Source organism: Trichomycterus rosablanca, chromosome 14 (genome assembly GCF_030014385.1).
Source record: "Trichomycterus rosablanca isolate fTriRos1 chromosome 14, fTriRos1.hap1, whole genome shotgun sequence".
Classification (NCBI taxonomy): domain Eukaryota; kingdom Metazoa; phylum Chordata; class Actinopteri; order Siluriformes; family Trichomycteridae; genus Trichomycterus; species Trichomycterus rosablanca.
Genome location: NC_086001.1, coordinates 17,585,043 through 17,602,257, shown reverse-complemented (window position 1 = coordinate 17,602,257; position 17,215 = coordinate 17,585,043). Strand labels below are relative to the sequence as shown.

General features: G+C 32.8%; 1 protein-coding gene and 2 pseudogenes across 1 annotated transcript; all 3 read right to left on the bottom strand.

Annotated features, from left to right (window-relative positions):
• Nucleotides 1-5,695: 5,695 nt before the first annotated feature.
• On the bottom strand, nucleotides 5,696-5,804 carry LOC134327216 (5S ribosomal RNA; annotated as a pseudogene).
• Nucleotides 5,805-7,053: 1,249 nt separating this feature from the next.
• Nucleotides 7,054-13,925, bottom strand: LOC134326153 (zinc finger protein 239-like). Its single transcript, XM_063008355.1, has 2 exons — nucleotides 13,816-13,925; nucleotides 7,054-7,991 (listed from the first exon to the last, which is right to left on the bottom strand). Exons 1-2 carry the CDS (start codon nucleotides 13,923-13,925, stop codon nucleotides 7,139-7,141), a joined length of 963 nt encoding a protein of 320 aa, XP_062864425.1. The 3' UTR covers nucleotides 7,054-7,138.
• An 822-nt stretch (nucleotides 13,926-14,747) lies between these two features.
• LOC134327214 (5S ribosomal RNA) lies at nucleotides 14,748-14,856 on the bottom strand (annotated as a pseudogene).
• Between the last annotated feature and the right edge of the window lie 2,359 nt (nucleotides 14,857-17,215).

Sequence of the window (17,215 nt, the reverse complement as noted above, 5' to 3'; positions counted from 1 at the left end):
ACAAAAAATATAGAGACTCAATACTAGTCTGTTTCTCTCATATAAGTCTATTGGTAAGACTGCATTGCTAGCAATCTGAGAGGAATGTACTTTATACTCAAATTAAGACATCATACACCAAGTCCGTTTATCGAAAATACAACAGAAAATCTGAATTTTGCTATCAATTTTATTAACTTTAACAAGTGTGCCATCATGGCAGCTTGATATGAATACATTACAAGTGTGCAAACAAGGCAGCTTTATCCAAATACACAACAAGCAGGTTCAGGCCGCTTCTGAGAATTCTATTAAAACATGTAAATCTTAGATGTCAAGGCTTTCCAATAACAATGTCCCTACGTCTACAACATTAACAACATTGCTTGGTCTTCATATACCATCTTTAAACATAAAAAAATAATAATAAAAAGGGACCTGGACCTTACTTGCAGCGCGTATACGCCATGACATACAAAACACCTTCGTGCAGCAGGCCTTCAGGGAATGTTGTCACTGGGTTCTTCCCAACACTGATCATGCAGTTATCCTGGTCAGTTAGAAGCAGGGGGTTGATAGACGGCATCTGCTAAGAAAAGCAGCAGCGATTTCAGAGGGCTGAAAAAACAAAAACCAAAGGCACTATACACCACAGACATGAACAGAACAAACAATATTCAGCATTTAAATGACAACTTAAGGTTTCTTTGCAAGCAGTTTAGAAACTATCTAAACAACAAATAAATAACAGTTGACAATACTTACCATGAGAATATGAAACAGAGCCTCACTTGGCTGTCCCAGTTTCTGTGGTGGTGCAACTCCTGATGGGAAGAGTGCTGGAAGGCCGTTCAAAATCTCAATGGACTGTTGCACTATTTAAAGAAAAGCAATGCCTTACTGAAATTGAAATCACTTTTAAAATCAATTTTTTCCCTTCCAGAATTTTTACAATATGTCATATCTAATTCACTTAATTTTTGCCTGGCCACACTACAGGATTTACAATAATTACACATTTATTTTACCTTCAGCCACCGAAACCACCAGACTTTAAATCTACCCAGAATAAAAGAGACACCACCAAACGTGTACAAAGTTCTAGACCAACCTGAGAGCTCACAACATTTCTCATGAACAGACATGACTTTAGACAGGGCTTCAGACTACTGCTTGTTGAGGATGATAAAAATAGCACATGGGATATTTTACTGATAACTGATAAACTGTTTTGCTTCAGGGTCGAGTGGCAAATAAAGACTTAACACTCAACATCTATAAAACAATCATTTACTAATAAAGCAGTATTTAATCCAGAAATTATTTTAAATCACTTTTATTTCATCAAGTTTTTACTGCAAGCATAACGCAAATTTCTATCTTTAATGAGAATGTATTGTAGCATCAAGCTAACAGTTTTGTCTGTTCGTGTTTTTTAACACTCTTAAATAGACAAAGTTTCTAACAAACATTTAAGTAACATTTCCTGTTAGAGTCTCTCTGTAATCTGGTCAACCTTCTAAGTACTATTCACAAACAACAATCTAATGTTTGTGTTCAGTGATTAGCCAATTTAGTGATTTTAAAACCTAAATTAGGCTCCGGGGAACACAAAAATAGGTTTGTGATATTCTTCTTTCAGCCATAAATGTTAATAATTATTTATATTTACTGTTTGCTAGCTATTTACATCGATTAACCATAACATTAACACCACCCCCTTGTATCTACACTCATTGTCTATTTTATCAGCTCCATTTACCATACTGGACTACTTTGTAGTTCTACAATTACAGACTGTAGTCCATCAGTTTCTCTGCATACTTTGTTAGCCACCTGTTCTTCAATGGTCAGGACCCCCACAGGACCACCACAGAGCAGGTATTAATTCACTGAAGGATTGTCTCAGCACTGCAGTGACTGACGTGGTGGTGGTGTTTTAGTGTGAGTTGAACTAGTACAAGTGGATCAGACACAGCAGTGCTCCTGGAGTTTTTAAAACATTGTGTCCACTCATTGTCCACTCTACAGACACTCCTACCTTGTAGATGTAAAGTCTGAGACGTTCGCTCATGTCTTGCTGCAGTTTGTGTTGGTCATGCACTAGTCCTTCATTAGTGGTCACAGGATGCTGCCCAAAGGACATTGTTGGCTGGTGGACTCAGCAGTGGAACTGAGATGCTTAAAAACTCAATTAGCACTGCTGTCTTATCCACTCATATCAGTGCAACACACACCAACACACTACCATCACATCAGTGTCACTGCAGTGCTGAGAATAATCCACCACCCAAAGAAAACCTGCTCTGTGTTGATACTCTGGGGGTCCTAAAGAACAGGATGGAAGAGGGATAAGGCATGCAGAGAAACTGATGGACTACAGACTGTAATGGTAGAACTACAAAGTACTCCAGTATGATAAGTGGAGCTGATAAAACAGACGATGAGTGATTAAGGTGGTGTTGATGTAACTGCTGATGTGTGTATGATGCCCATTACAATGCATGCTGGTTACAATGCATTCTGAGCCACAATATTACAGTATTTACATATAATTGTAAGAGTTATTACAAAAAAACCTAACTACAATATTAAATTACATTGATGTGTTTTCATGAATGAAGTTCATTATAAGTAATAAAGTGATGCTTTAAAATATTTTAGACAGCTGGTGCCTCTACACTGGATTAATTTGAATAATTGTAATGTACTTGAAGTGTGCACTGTGTGAACAGTATTATCCAGTTCTTATCTAGACAATATCTAGAAAACACAAGTATCGGTTTGAGACTCGGTATCGGATTGGGATCAAAATTAAGAATCGGGATCAGTATCGGGAACAAAAAAACGTGATCGGGACATCCCTACCTCTAACCTAGTGTTTCTAAACAATTCCAGACATCCCAAATCTTCAGCATATACATAGCGGCTCCCTGATTTCCACAAGTCAGATAAAATCTCCCGGAATCTAGAACGAGCGGCCAAGAGCGCGCACACAAACACACACACACACACACACACACAAACGCGCACGCAGGCGACACAGACTTTATTAATACGATCACTATTAACTCCGTTATCTGATATACATCTAGTGCACTATGTAGGAAACATAATTAATTATGTAATACACTATCTAGTGCACTATGTAGGGAACATAATTAATTATGTAATACACTATCTAGTGCGCTATGTAAGGAACACAAATCATCATCCAGTTATACTTTCTAGTGCACTATGTAGTGAACATAAATGCATTATCTAATACACTATCTAGTGCACTATGTAGTGAACATGAATCCGTTATCTGATATACAATTTAGTGCACTATGTAGGGAACACAAATCCGTTATCTGATACATAACTCTATTATCTTTCACACTATCTAGTGCACTATGTAGGGAACATAAATCTATTATCTTTCACACTATCTAGTGCACTATGTAGGGAACATTAATGTGTTTGTGACGCGAACAGTTAGCTCCCTGAAATGAGTTTTTGGAACTTGGGATGTCTGCAATTCAGATATAGAACTATCGTGTATGTACAGTATGTGTGTAACTTGCCTGTCCACGCAGAGCAGGAGCACGCTATGGGCTTGTTAAGTCTGACGTCACACGTGACGTTCGGACCATTTCCGGGTCCAAACGCAAACAACTATGATATGATAAGATAAGATAAGGCTGAACCTCTGAACCTTTTTATATATATTGTAAAAGCAATATTGCACTAATTGTAATTTTCTATGTTTATTGTCATAAATATTTCCTGTTTGGTTAAATAATACTTATTTGAAGTGGAGACTTGGTATTTTAACTATTGATAATTTTTCCTGGTAATCAATGTATGCTGTTATTCATTAGTCCTCTTTGGTTAGCCCTTAAGAGGGCAGAATTGTATTGGCTCTATATACGGAAAATATATATAAAATATACGGAAAGAAAGAGGACGCGGAGCAATAGATTTTTTACCGTAGTTTTGTTTGTTATACGCCAATTGCGATATTTGCCAATTGCGAAACATATTGAGTTTTTATTTTGTTTTTATAAGAAACTTGGATTAATGGATAAGCCAATTTAAGAAGAAAGTTAAAATAAATAATGTTTGTGGAAAACTTCTGGAACTCTGTGTCGCTGTCATTGGAAATTGGGTTTACAAACACGAGTCATAAACTTCTAGTCCTTCTCAATAGCGATCTGGACGAGAAAAGGTCTTTTATATATATATATATATATATATATATATATATATATATATATATATATATATATATATATATATAAATATAGACAAGATGTGCAGTACACTAGTTCATGTCATTATTTAATTTCATGTCAACTCATCAAGAGGTAAGCGGTCATATTTTTAATTCATTACATGAAAACTGACATTTCTGACTCTTTGGTTTTACTTTTAATCAGTATAGCTTATAGCTTATAAAAATAAAAAATCCAGGATATCACATGTAAATTATATGAACATATTACATGTAAATTAAAAACAGCTTGAAACACGTGTAATGAATATACAATTTGACAGTTTACATTAAATTATGAACAAAAATATTACTTCATGATATCTAATTGCAAGAAAAGCGGTAGAAAGACAGTTGGGTAGTTTTTTTCCGACTCGGACACAGCACTGTGGTATATTGAAAATACGAGGGGTCTCAGCCAACTTGGACCCGGATGTGACGTTTCATAAGGTCGACACGTCACGATTTAACAAACGGATTAGCGCTCCAGACTACTCATCTGGTTCACCAAACACAGTGCTCCTCCTACCCAGCTCCGTCTCCATTGGCGCATTTGTGTCCCAAAACCCGCCTCCAAGGACACAGCAGGAACTGCGGATTGGCGGTGGAGTAATCGTAGTGCTTTCTCATAGGCTCCATTCCGCACCTATAGTGAAGTTTGTTAGAGAAAACAAAAGAAAAGAGAAAGAAAAACATACGTGCGGCACTTACACATAACAGTCGCATAAAACAAATGTTTGCACAAATAATATAAAACCAAAGTACAAAATAAACATTTCACTTATTTTAATTATCTCACAAATCACTTCTCAGTTTTAAAGGTCAAAGGCAGCAGCATCTTTTAGATTAGAACAGCTATTAACATTAAATATCACTAAAGAGGAAATCCTGAAGACAGCAATGTAAACCTTTCATTTAAATACAAGCTGCAGTAAAGTTACATAGTTGATCCATGGTAAAAAAGAACCTCACAGTTGGGTTGTTGTAACAACTCAGCACAATGGTAAAACTGCACAAACCAAAAAGTTAAAATAACCCATCATGTGTTCTGTCCAATATTTACACAGTGCTGGGTTGCCAAATAACACCTTTTCACCTGCATTCGGCCTTTTTTTTCCTGCATACCAAAAACAGTCGCCATTGCAGGTTTATAAAAACACTTGGGACAAAAAAGCCATAAACACTTTCTAATTTTTATATATTATACAAATCAAATAATAATAAAGTCACAATTCTGTACACAAGCAACAAGCTGTAATTTATTTCTAGCACCACTAGATGGCGACGATGTCTGTACAACATTTTGAACTTCACTTTAAATGTCAGTTGAATGTGTTTTACTGTAGTAAGAATGAAAGTATGAGCTGATCTTTGTCTCATTGTGTAGCTTTGATGAAGAAAAAGCCGCTGGGTCAGTGTGTAACAGGAGGTTTGGAGTGAAGGTGGGTGTGTGTGGATAAAAGCTTCCAGCACCTGGTATTCCCAGGCGGTCTCCCATTCAAGTACTAACCAGGCCCGACCCTGCTTAGTTTCCAAGATCAGGTGTTCTCAGGGTGGTGTGGCCGTAAGCGAGAGACGCTGTAAACATGCTGCTTCTTATAGACGTCCGTCGTTCAGCCTTTCTAAATACATAAACTATTAAAAGCTTAAAATTGTTTAGGTTAGCTCGTAAAATTTTAGACTTATATAAACAACAACAGACTGATAAACTATCTGATGAAGTAAAAGCTCTGAACCTTTTCTGTATTTTGGCTCCGCTGTTCCTCATGTTTCATGTTTACAGTTTCTCCATTTTACACTAATTACTAAACTTGTGTTTTTACTTTCCCGGTTGTTTCTGTGGTATTTGTGTGATTGGCTGATAGTCCTGCACTGAGGATACTGTGGGTCACTGTCAGTGTTGCCAACTCCTCAGTAAGGAAAGTAGCTATTGGCTGTCCTAAAAGTCGCTAGAAGTCACTAAATTACGTCATCGCCTAGTTTGCATAAGGTTAGCACATGTGGAAAGGTCTATATATTATTATAAACTATAGGTAACCCATATGAATAGATCCATCTGTATCTCAGACATATAGTAAACAAGTAGTATGTTACATGTATCTCAGGCATGTAGTAAATAATATTCTAACCCTCTATGAGGAATATCTTTTAAGGTTTTACCTCCGTGATTTATCATATCCTGTTGGATAAGATCCCAGTGAGAAAACTATCACACAGATCTTATTTATAGCTACAAAAACAGGGAATAAGGAACAAATCATTAGAACTGAACTGACATGGAAAAGCAACAATATTGTTTTACGTACACAAACAGCTAAGTACAAGATAACGTAATAAATGCTCAACATATTCACTCAGTAATGAACTTTATTACACACAACCTTTACTGTACCAGCTGAACTGCTAAGAAAGCACAAAACTGAAAAATAACCGAATACATTTTGTGTTGTCGTAATGTTAAGGTCGCAGACGGTGATTTAAAAATGATTGTGTTTCCTAGATGTATCACTGAATGCATGTATAAACGTGGTTAAATAAAACGTTAACACATAGCATTAGATAAACAACTGTTATTCAACTGTATGTAATCACGTATAGCTAATTCTTTGATTTTGGCTTTATTTCACCTAATGAACGTGTCATGATCTTTATAAATGCTTACAAGCAATTTTGTCAATGGCAAAAATAAATAAATAAAAAGAGAACTGCTGTGTAATTTAGTGAATTCTTGCACTGCACATGGCAGAAGACTAAAAGAAATGTAGAGCGTGTAGAATAAAAGTATTAGGAAAGTAAGAGGTTAAAAGCATCAGCTTTTATTTATTCTTGAATCATAATCAGTAAGAATCAGTGTAAATGTAAGAAACTCTGTGTCTTTTTCATTGGCATTTTATTGAGCAAAACTCAAGAGAGTTTCTCTCCACTGTGAATGTGCTGGTGTTTTTTAAGCTCACTCTTTGTATTAAAACTCTTTTCACACTGTGAGCACTGATACAGTTTCTCTCCAGTGTGAATGTGCTGGTGTCTTTTGAAAGCACTCTGTTGATTAAAACTCTTCTCACACTGTGAGCACTGATATGGTTTCTCTCCAGTGTGAATGTGCTGGTGTCTTTTGAGAGCACCCTGGGTCCTGAAGCTCCTCCCACACTGTGAGCACTGATACGGTTTCTCTCCTGTGTGCTTGCGCTGGTGTATCTTGAGAGCACTCAGGCACTTGAAGCTCTTCCCACACTGTGAGCACTGATACGGTTTCTCTCCACTGTGAATGCGCTGGTGTATTTTGAGAGCACTCCGGGTCCTGAAACTCTTCCCACACTGTGAGCACTGATATGGTTTCTCTCCTGTGTGATTGCGCTGGTGTATTTTGAGAGCACTCAGGCACTTGAAGCTCTTCCCACATTGTGAGCACTGATACGGCTTCTCTCCACTGTGAATGCGCTGGTGTATTTTGAGAGCACCCTGAGTCCTGAAGCTCTTCCCACACTGTGAGCACTGATATGGTTTCTCTCCATTGTGAATGCGCTGGTGTATTTTAAGCTCACTCTGTGTAATAAAACTCTTCTTGCATTGTGAGCACTGATACGGTCTCTCTCCAGTGTGAATGCGCTGGTGTCTTTTGAGCTTACTCTGTGTAATAAAACTCTTCTTGCATTGTGAGCACTGATAAGTTTTCTCTCCAGTGTGAATGCGCTGGTGTATTTTGAGACGACACTGGTACCTGAAGCTCTTCCCACACTGTGAGCAGACGTTTCCTTCTTCCTGTGTGGGACTGAGAGAGGTGTTAATGCTGACAGTACCAGAGGACGTTTGCTGATTACTGGAGCTTCTGGTGGGCGTCAGATCCTCATGTTCAGTCTTAATCTTCACCAGAGTGTCATATTTATCATGGTTGCAGCTCTTGATGTGATTGTGGAGCTGATTTTGGGTTGTAGAGGAAAGTGGACACGAGGAGCAGCAGAAATCCTTGTTCAGTTCTGAAGCAGAAAATATTCAAATACATTTATAACATTATAAATAATCAAATACATTTATAACATTATAAATAATCAAATACATTTATAACATTATAAATAATCAAATACATTTATATCATTATAAATAATCAAATGCATTTATAACATTATAAATAATCAAATACATTTATAACATTATAAATAATCAAATACATTTATACCATTATAAATAATCAAATACATTTATAACATTATAAATAATCAAATACATTTATATCATTATAAATAATCAAATACATTTATAACATTATAAATAATCAAATACATTTATAACATTATAAATAATCAAATACATTTATAACATTATAAATAATCAAATACATTTATAACATTAAAAATGAAAAAATACATTTATAACATTATAAATAATCAAACACATTTATAACATTACAAGTAATCAAATACATTTATAACATTACAAGTAATCAAATACATTTATAACATTATAAATAATAAATACATTTAAAACATTATAAATAATCAAATACATTTATTACATTACAAGTAATCAAATACATTTATAACATTATAAATAATAAATACATTTATAACATTATAAATAATCAAATACATTTATAACACTACAAGTAATCAAATACATTTATAACATTACAAGTAATCAAATACATTTATAACATTATAAATAATAAATACATTTATAACATTATAAATAATCAAATACATTTATTACATTACAAGTAATCAAATACATTTATAACATTATAAATAATAAATACATTTATAACATTATAAATAATCAAATACATTTATAACATTAAAAATAATCAAAAACATTTATAACATTATAAATAATCAAATACATTTATAACATTATAAATAATCAAATACATTTATAACATTATAAATAATAAATACATTTATAACATTATAAATAATCAAATACATTTATAACATTATAAATAATAAATACATTTATAACATTATAAATAATAAATACATTTATAACATTATAAATAATCAAATACATTTATAACATTATAAATAATCAAATACATTTATAACATTTTAAATAATAAATACATTTATAACATTATAAATAATCAAATACATTTATAACATTAAAAATAATCAAATACATTTATAACATGAATAATAAATACATTTATAACATTTAAAAAAATCAAATACATTTATAACATTACAAGTAATCAAATACATTTATAACATTATAAATATTAAATACATTTATAACATTATAAATAATCAAATACATTTATGACATTATAAATAATCAAATACATTTATAACATTATAAATAATCAAATACATTTATAACATTATAAATAATAAATACATTTATAACATTATAAATAATCAAATACATTTATAACATTAAAAATAATCAAAAACATTTATAACATTATAAATAATCAAATACATTTATAACATTATAAATAATCAAATACATTTATAACATTATAAATAATAAATACATTTATAACATTATAAATAATCAAATACATTTATAACATTATAAATAATAAATACATTTATAACATTATAAATAAAAAATACATTTATAACATTATAAATAATCAAATACATTTATAACATTATAAATAAAAAAAACATTTATAACATTATAAATAATAAATACATTTATAACATTATAAATAATCAAATACATTTATAACATTATGAATAATAAATACATTTATAACATTATAAATAATCAAATACATTTATAACATTATAAATAATCAAATACATTTATAACATTATAAATAATAAATACATTTATAACATTATAAATAATCAAATACATTTATAACATTATAAATAATCAAATACATTTATAACATGAATAATAAATACATTTATAACATTAAAAATAATCAAATACATTTATAACATTACAAGTAATCAAATACATTTATAACATTATAAATAATAAATACATTTATAACATTATAAATAATCAAATACATTTATGACATTATAAATAATCAAATACATTTATAACATTATAAATAATCAAATACATTTATAACATTATAAATAATAAATACATTTATAACATTATAAATAATAAATACATTTATAACATTATAAATAATCAAATACATTTATAACATTATAAATAATCAAATACATTTATAACATAAATAATAAATACATTTATAACATTAAAAATAATCAAATACATTTATAACATTACAAGTAATCAAATACATTTATAACATTATAAATAATCAAATACATTTATAAAATTATAAATAATAAATACATTTATAACATTATAAATAATCAAATACATTTATGACATTATAAATAATCAAATACATTTATAACATTATAAATAATCAAGTACATTTATAACATTATAAATAATAAAAACATTTATAACATTATAAATAACCAAATACATTTACAACATTATACATAATAAATACATTTATAACATTATAAATAATCAAATACATTTATAACATTATAAATAATCAAATACATTTATAATGTTATAAATAATCAAATACATTTATAACATTATAAATAATATAATACATTTATAACATTATAAATAATCAAATACATTTATAACATTATAAATAATCAAATACATTTATAACATTATAAATAATCAAATACATTTATAACATTATAAATAATCAAATACATTTATAACATTATAAATAATCAAATACATTAATAACATTATAAATAATCAAATACATTCATAATGTTATAAATAATCAAATACATTTATAACATTATAAATAATATAATACATTTATAACATTATAAATAATCAAATACATTTATAACATTATAAATAATCAAATACATTTATAACATTATAAATAATCAAATACATTTATAACATCATAAATAATCAAATACATTTATAACATTATAAAAAATCTAAAACATTTATAACATTATAAATAATAAAGATTGTTAGTAAATGTTAAACTGAGATCTGATGATAAAGTCCTGTACCATGATGCATCATGAATGATTGATTTCTTTAGGTTGTCCACTATGGGAAGCACTCTAGAACTCTCTGCTCGACTCTTTGCTGGATCTCTTCTCTCTGTGAATTTCTCTACACACAATACTTTATTTTTTCTTCTTGAATTCTATGTGTAATCGATCCCTTCTGTTATGTTTGTTTTGTCATTGTACATCGACCTTGAGTTTGCTGAAAGACGCTATATAAGTTAAACTTATTGCTATTATTATTATTGTAGTTTGTGTAGTTCTTAACACCAGATCAGCTGCTGTCTCTATTATCATGGCTGAACAGATTCTCACAAGTTGGGCTCGACGGTTTTCTTTATTTGTGTAAATAGAGATTAGAGTCGTTTGCGTGACTGTCAGGGTTTATTGGTGCTGTTAGTGTTAGTATTAGTGATAGACACAAATACATTCAATAATAAATGTTATTTTTACTTACTGAGTTCATCTTTATCTTCAGGTTCTTCCTTCTTCACAGGCTTCATCTGGAAACCTCCACACTGTTGGTCCTCTTGGGTGAGGTGTTCCTCAGAGGTGACGTGTTCCACAGGGATTAAAGATCCTTCACCTGAAATTCATCAATATGTGAAGAAGAAACTCAACAACTGGAGGAAACTGAAGGTTGTGGGTTTAGTTACCACAAATAAATACTACTTAGATTTAATCCAGACTGGAGTGTATCAGCACTTCTCCACAGGACAGTACGGTACAGTACAGGTTCTAATCCCACTATCCACATTTTCTTATTATTTCTACTATACTAACCATACTGTACTGTACCACACTGTCTGGTAGGAAAGTGGCATCTTGCTCCACATTTACTTACAGAAGTAACTTCTATCTTCATCTTTTTCCTCCTTTTTAATTAGTTTCTGGAATCCTTCATTTTGTGGATCCATGGGGGTTATGTGTTCCTCTTCTGCTAAATTCATTATTAAAGATCTGATAGACAGACAGACATGTAAACATATAGACAGACAGACAGATATATGAACTTTATTACCTATTAAAGAGAAATCCAAGAAAATTCTTTTAGACTCTTTAACTGCTTATTTTTAATGCTGTGAGGCTGTAAACAGAGTGAAAATGTTGAAACTATTGTGGGACTGAGCAGCATCAGACAGAAAAGACTTCTAATAGAACTTTGTGGGTTGGTTTCACAGACAGGGATTAAGCCTAGTCCTAGACTACACAGCATTTTGAATGGAGATTCTCTATTTAAAGCAACATGTAGTCCTGGACTATAAGCCTTAATCCCTGTCTGGGAAACAACCCTTTGAGTTTGGTGGAAGTGGTTTTGTGGCCCAAAGTGAAATGATTAAGTCTGATGTTCTTTACATCTAGTTTCTCATCCACTCCCAATAACAGTGCTGTACTAATACTTTTAACTTTTACTATAAACCTGTAAAACAACCTGTAAACAAAGCTACAAGAACTCGCTGTTTGTATCAAACATTAAAAACTGTAAACAAAGCTGAAAATGTGACGCGTTTATATCAAAATGTTAGAATAATTAATAAACTGTAAATCCGTTACAATCGACTGATTCATCGGTTCAATGAATCGGTTCATCAGTACTGAATCATGTGTGATGCTAACAGTTAGCGGAGCAGCTAATAGTTTGTTTGTTTAAATAAAACAAGTTAAAGCTCCTCAAATCCTCACAGTGATGTTTTATTATGAACTCTAGTTTTATTATTAATTAGAATGTGGTATACGGAAAATATATATAAAATATACGGAAAGAAAGAGGACGCGGAGCAATAGATTTTTTACCGTAGTTTTGTTTGTTATACGCCAATTGCGATATTTGCCAATTGCGAAACATATTGAGTTTTTATTTTGTTTTTATAAGAAACTTGGATTAATGGATAAGCCAATTTAAGAAGAAAGTTAAAATAAATAATGTTTGTGGAAAACTTCTGGAACTCTGTGTCGCTGTCATTGGAAATTGGGTTTACAAACACGAGTCATAAACTTCTAGTCCTTCTCAATAGCGATCTGGACGAGAAAAGGTCTTTTATATATATATATATATATATATATATATATATATATATATATATATATATATATATATATATATAAATATAGACAAGATGTGCAGTACACTAGTTCATGTCATTATTTAATTTCATGTCAACTCATCAAGAGGTAAGCGGTCATATTTTTAATTCATTACATGAAAACTGACATTTCTGACTCTTTGGTTTTACTTTTAATCAGTATAGCTTATAGCTTATAAAAATAAAAAATCCAGGATATCACATGTAAATTATATGAACATATTACATGTAAATTAAAAACAGCTTGAAACACGTGTAATGAATATACAATTTGACAGTTTACATTAAATTATGAACAAAAATATTACTTCATGATATCTAATTGCAAGAAAAGCGGTAGAAAGACAGTTGGGTAGTTTTTTTCCGACTCGGACACAGCACTGTGGTATATTGAAAATACGAGGGGTCTCAGCCAACTTGGACCCGGATGTGACGTTTCATAAGGTCGACACGTCACGATTTAACAAACGGATTAGCGCTCCAGACTACTCATCTGGTTCACCAAACACAGTGCTCCTCCTACCCAGCTCCGTCTCCATTGGCGCATTTGTGTCCCAAAACCCGCCTCCAAGGACACAGCAGGAACTGCGGATTGGCGGTGGAGTAATCGTAGTGCTTTCTCATAGGCTCCATTCCGCACCTATAGTGAAGTTTGTTAGAGAAAACAAAAGAAAAGAGAAAGAAAAACATACGTGCGGCACTTACACATAACAGTCGCATAAAACAAATGTTTGCACAAATAATATAAAACCAAAGTACAAAATAAACATTTCACTTATTTTAATTATCTCACAAATCACTTCTCAGTTTTAAAGGTCAAAGGCAGCAGCATCTTTTAGATTAGAACAGCTATTAACATTAAATATCACTAAAGAGGAAATCCTGAAGACAGCAATGTAAACCTTTCATTTAAATACAAGCTGCAGTAAAGTTACATAGTTGATCCATGGTAAAAAAGAACCTCACAGTTGGGTTGTTGTAACAACTCAGCACAATGGTAAAACTGCACAAACCAAAAAGTTAAAATAACCCATCATGTGTTCTGTCCAATATTTACACAGTGCTGGGTTGCCAAATAACACCTTTTCACCTGCATTCGGCCTTTTTTTTCCTGCATACCAAAAACAGTCGCCATTGCAGGTTTATAAAAACACTTGGGACAAAAAAGCCATAAACACTTTCTAATTTTTATATATTATACAAATCAAATAATAATAAAGTCACAATTCTGTACACAAGCAACAAGCTGTAATTTATTTCTAGCACCACTAGATGGCGACGATGTCTGTACAACATTTTGAACTTCACTTTAAATGTCAGTTGAATGTGTTTTACTGTAGTAAGAATGAAAGTATGAGCTGATCTTTGTCTCATTGTGTAGCTTTGATGAAGAAAAAGCCGCTGGGTCAGTGTGTAACAGGAGGTTTGGAGTGAAGGTGGGTGTGTGTGGATAAAAGCTTCCAGCACCTGGTATTCCCAGGCGGTCTCCCATTCAAGTACTAACCAGGCCCGACCCTGCTTAGTTTCCAAGATCAGGTGTTCTCAGGGTGGTGTGGCCGTAAGCGAGAGACGCTGTAAACATGCTGCTTCTTATAGACGTCCGTCGTTCAGCCTTTCTAAATACATAAACTATTAAAAGCTTAAAATTGTTTAGGTTAGCTCGTAAAATTTTAGACTTATATAAACAACAACAGACTGATAAACTATCTGATGAAGTAAAAGCTCTGAACCTTTTCTGTATTTTGGCTCCGCTGTTCCTCATGTTTCATGTTTACAGTTTCTCCATTTTACACTAATTACTAAACTTGTGTTTTTACTTTCCCGGTTGTTTCTGTGGTATTTGTGTGATTGGCTGATAGTCCTGCACTGAGGATACTGTGGGTCACTGTCAGTGTTGCCAACTCCTCAGTAAGGAAAGTAGCTATTGGCTGTCCTAAAAGTCGCTAGAAGTCACTAAATTACGTCATCGCCTAGTTTGCATAAGGTTAGCACATGTGGAAAGGTCTATATATTATTATAAACTATAGGTAACCCATATGAATAGATCCATCTGTATCTCAGACATATAGTAAACAAGTAGTATGTTACATGTATCTCAGGCATGTAGTAAATAATATTCTAACCCTCTATGAGGAATATCTTTTAAGGTTTTACCTCCGTGATTTATCATATCCTGTTGGATAAGATCCCAGTGAGAAAACTATCACACAGATCTTATTTATAGCTACAAAAACAGGGAATAAGGAACAAATCATTAGAACTGAACTGACATGGAAAAGCAACAATATTGTTTTACGTACACAAACAGCTAAGTACAAGATAACGTAATAAATGCTCAACATATTCACTCAGTAATGAACTTTATTACACACAACCTTTACTGTACCAGCTGAACTGCTAAGAAAGCACAAAACTGAAAAATAACCGAATACATTTTGTGTTGTCGTAATGTTAAGGTCGCAGACGGTGATTTAAAAATGATTGTGTTTCCTAGATGTATCACTGAATGCATGTATAAACGTGGTTAAATAAAACGTTAACACATAGCATTAGATAAACAACTGTTATTCAACTGTATGTAATCACGTATAGCTAATTCTTTGATTTTGGCTTTATTTCACCTAATGAACGTGTCATGATCTTTATAAATGCTTACAAGCAATTTTGTCAATGGCAAAAATAAATAAATAAAAAGAGAACTGCTGTGTAATTTAGTGAATTCTTGCACTGCACATGGCAGAAGACTAAAAGAAATGTAGAGCGTGTAGAATAAAAGTATTAGGAAAGTAAGAGGTTAAAAGCATCAGCTTTTATTTATTCTTGAATCATAATCAGTAAGAATCAGTGTAAATGTAAGAAACTCTGTGTCTTTTTCATTGGCATTTTATTGAGCAAAACTCAAGAGAGTTTCTCTCCACTGTGAATGTGCTGGTGTTTTTTAAGCTCACTCTTTGTATTAAAACTCTTTTCACACTGTGAGCACTGATACAGTTTCTCTCCAGTGTGAATGTGCTGGTGTCTTTTGAAAGCACTCTGTTGATTAAAACTCTTCTCACACTGTGAGCACTGATATGGTTTCTCTCCAGTGTGAATGTGCTGGTGTCTTTTGAGAGCACCCTGGGTCCTGAAGCTCCTCCCACACTGTGAGCACTGATACGGTTTCTCTCCTGTGTGCTTGCGCTGGTGTATCTTGAGAGCACTCAGGCACTTGAAGCTCTTCCCACACTGTGAGCACTGATACGGTTTCTCTCCACTGTGAATGCGCTGGTGTATTTTGAGAGCACTCCGGGTCCTGAAACTCTTCCCACACTGTGAGCACTGATATGGTTTCTCTCCTGTGTGATTGCGCTGGTGTATTTTGAGAGCACTCAGGCACTTGAAGCTCTTCCCACATTGTGAGCACTGATACGGCTTCTCTCCACTGTGAATGCGCTGGTGTATTTTGAGAGCACCCTGAGTCCTGAAGCTCTTCCCACACTGTGAGCACTGATATGGTTTCTCTCCATTGTGAATGCGCTGGTGTATTTTAAGCTCACTCTGTGTAATAAAACTCTTCTTGCATTGTGAGCACTGATACGGTCTCTCTCCAGTGTGAATGCGCTGGTGTCTTTTGAGCTTACTCTGTGTAATAAAACTCTTCTTGCATTGTGAGCACTGATAAGTTTTCTCTCCAGTGTGAATGCGCTGGTGTATTTTGAGACGACACTGGTACCTGAAGCTCTTCCCACACTGTGAGCAGACGTTTCCTTCTTCCTGTGTGGGACTGAGAGAGGTGTTAATGCTGACAGTACCAGAGGACGTTTGCTGATTACTGGAGCTTCTGGTGGGCGTCAGATCCTCATGTTCAGTCTTAATCTTCACCAGAGTGTCATATTTATCATGGTTGCAGCTCTTGATGTGATTGTGGAGCTGATTTTGGGTTG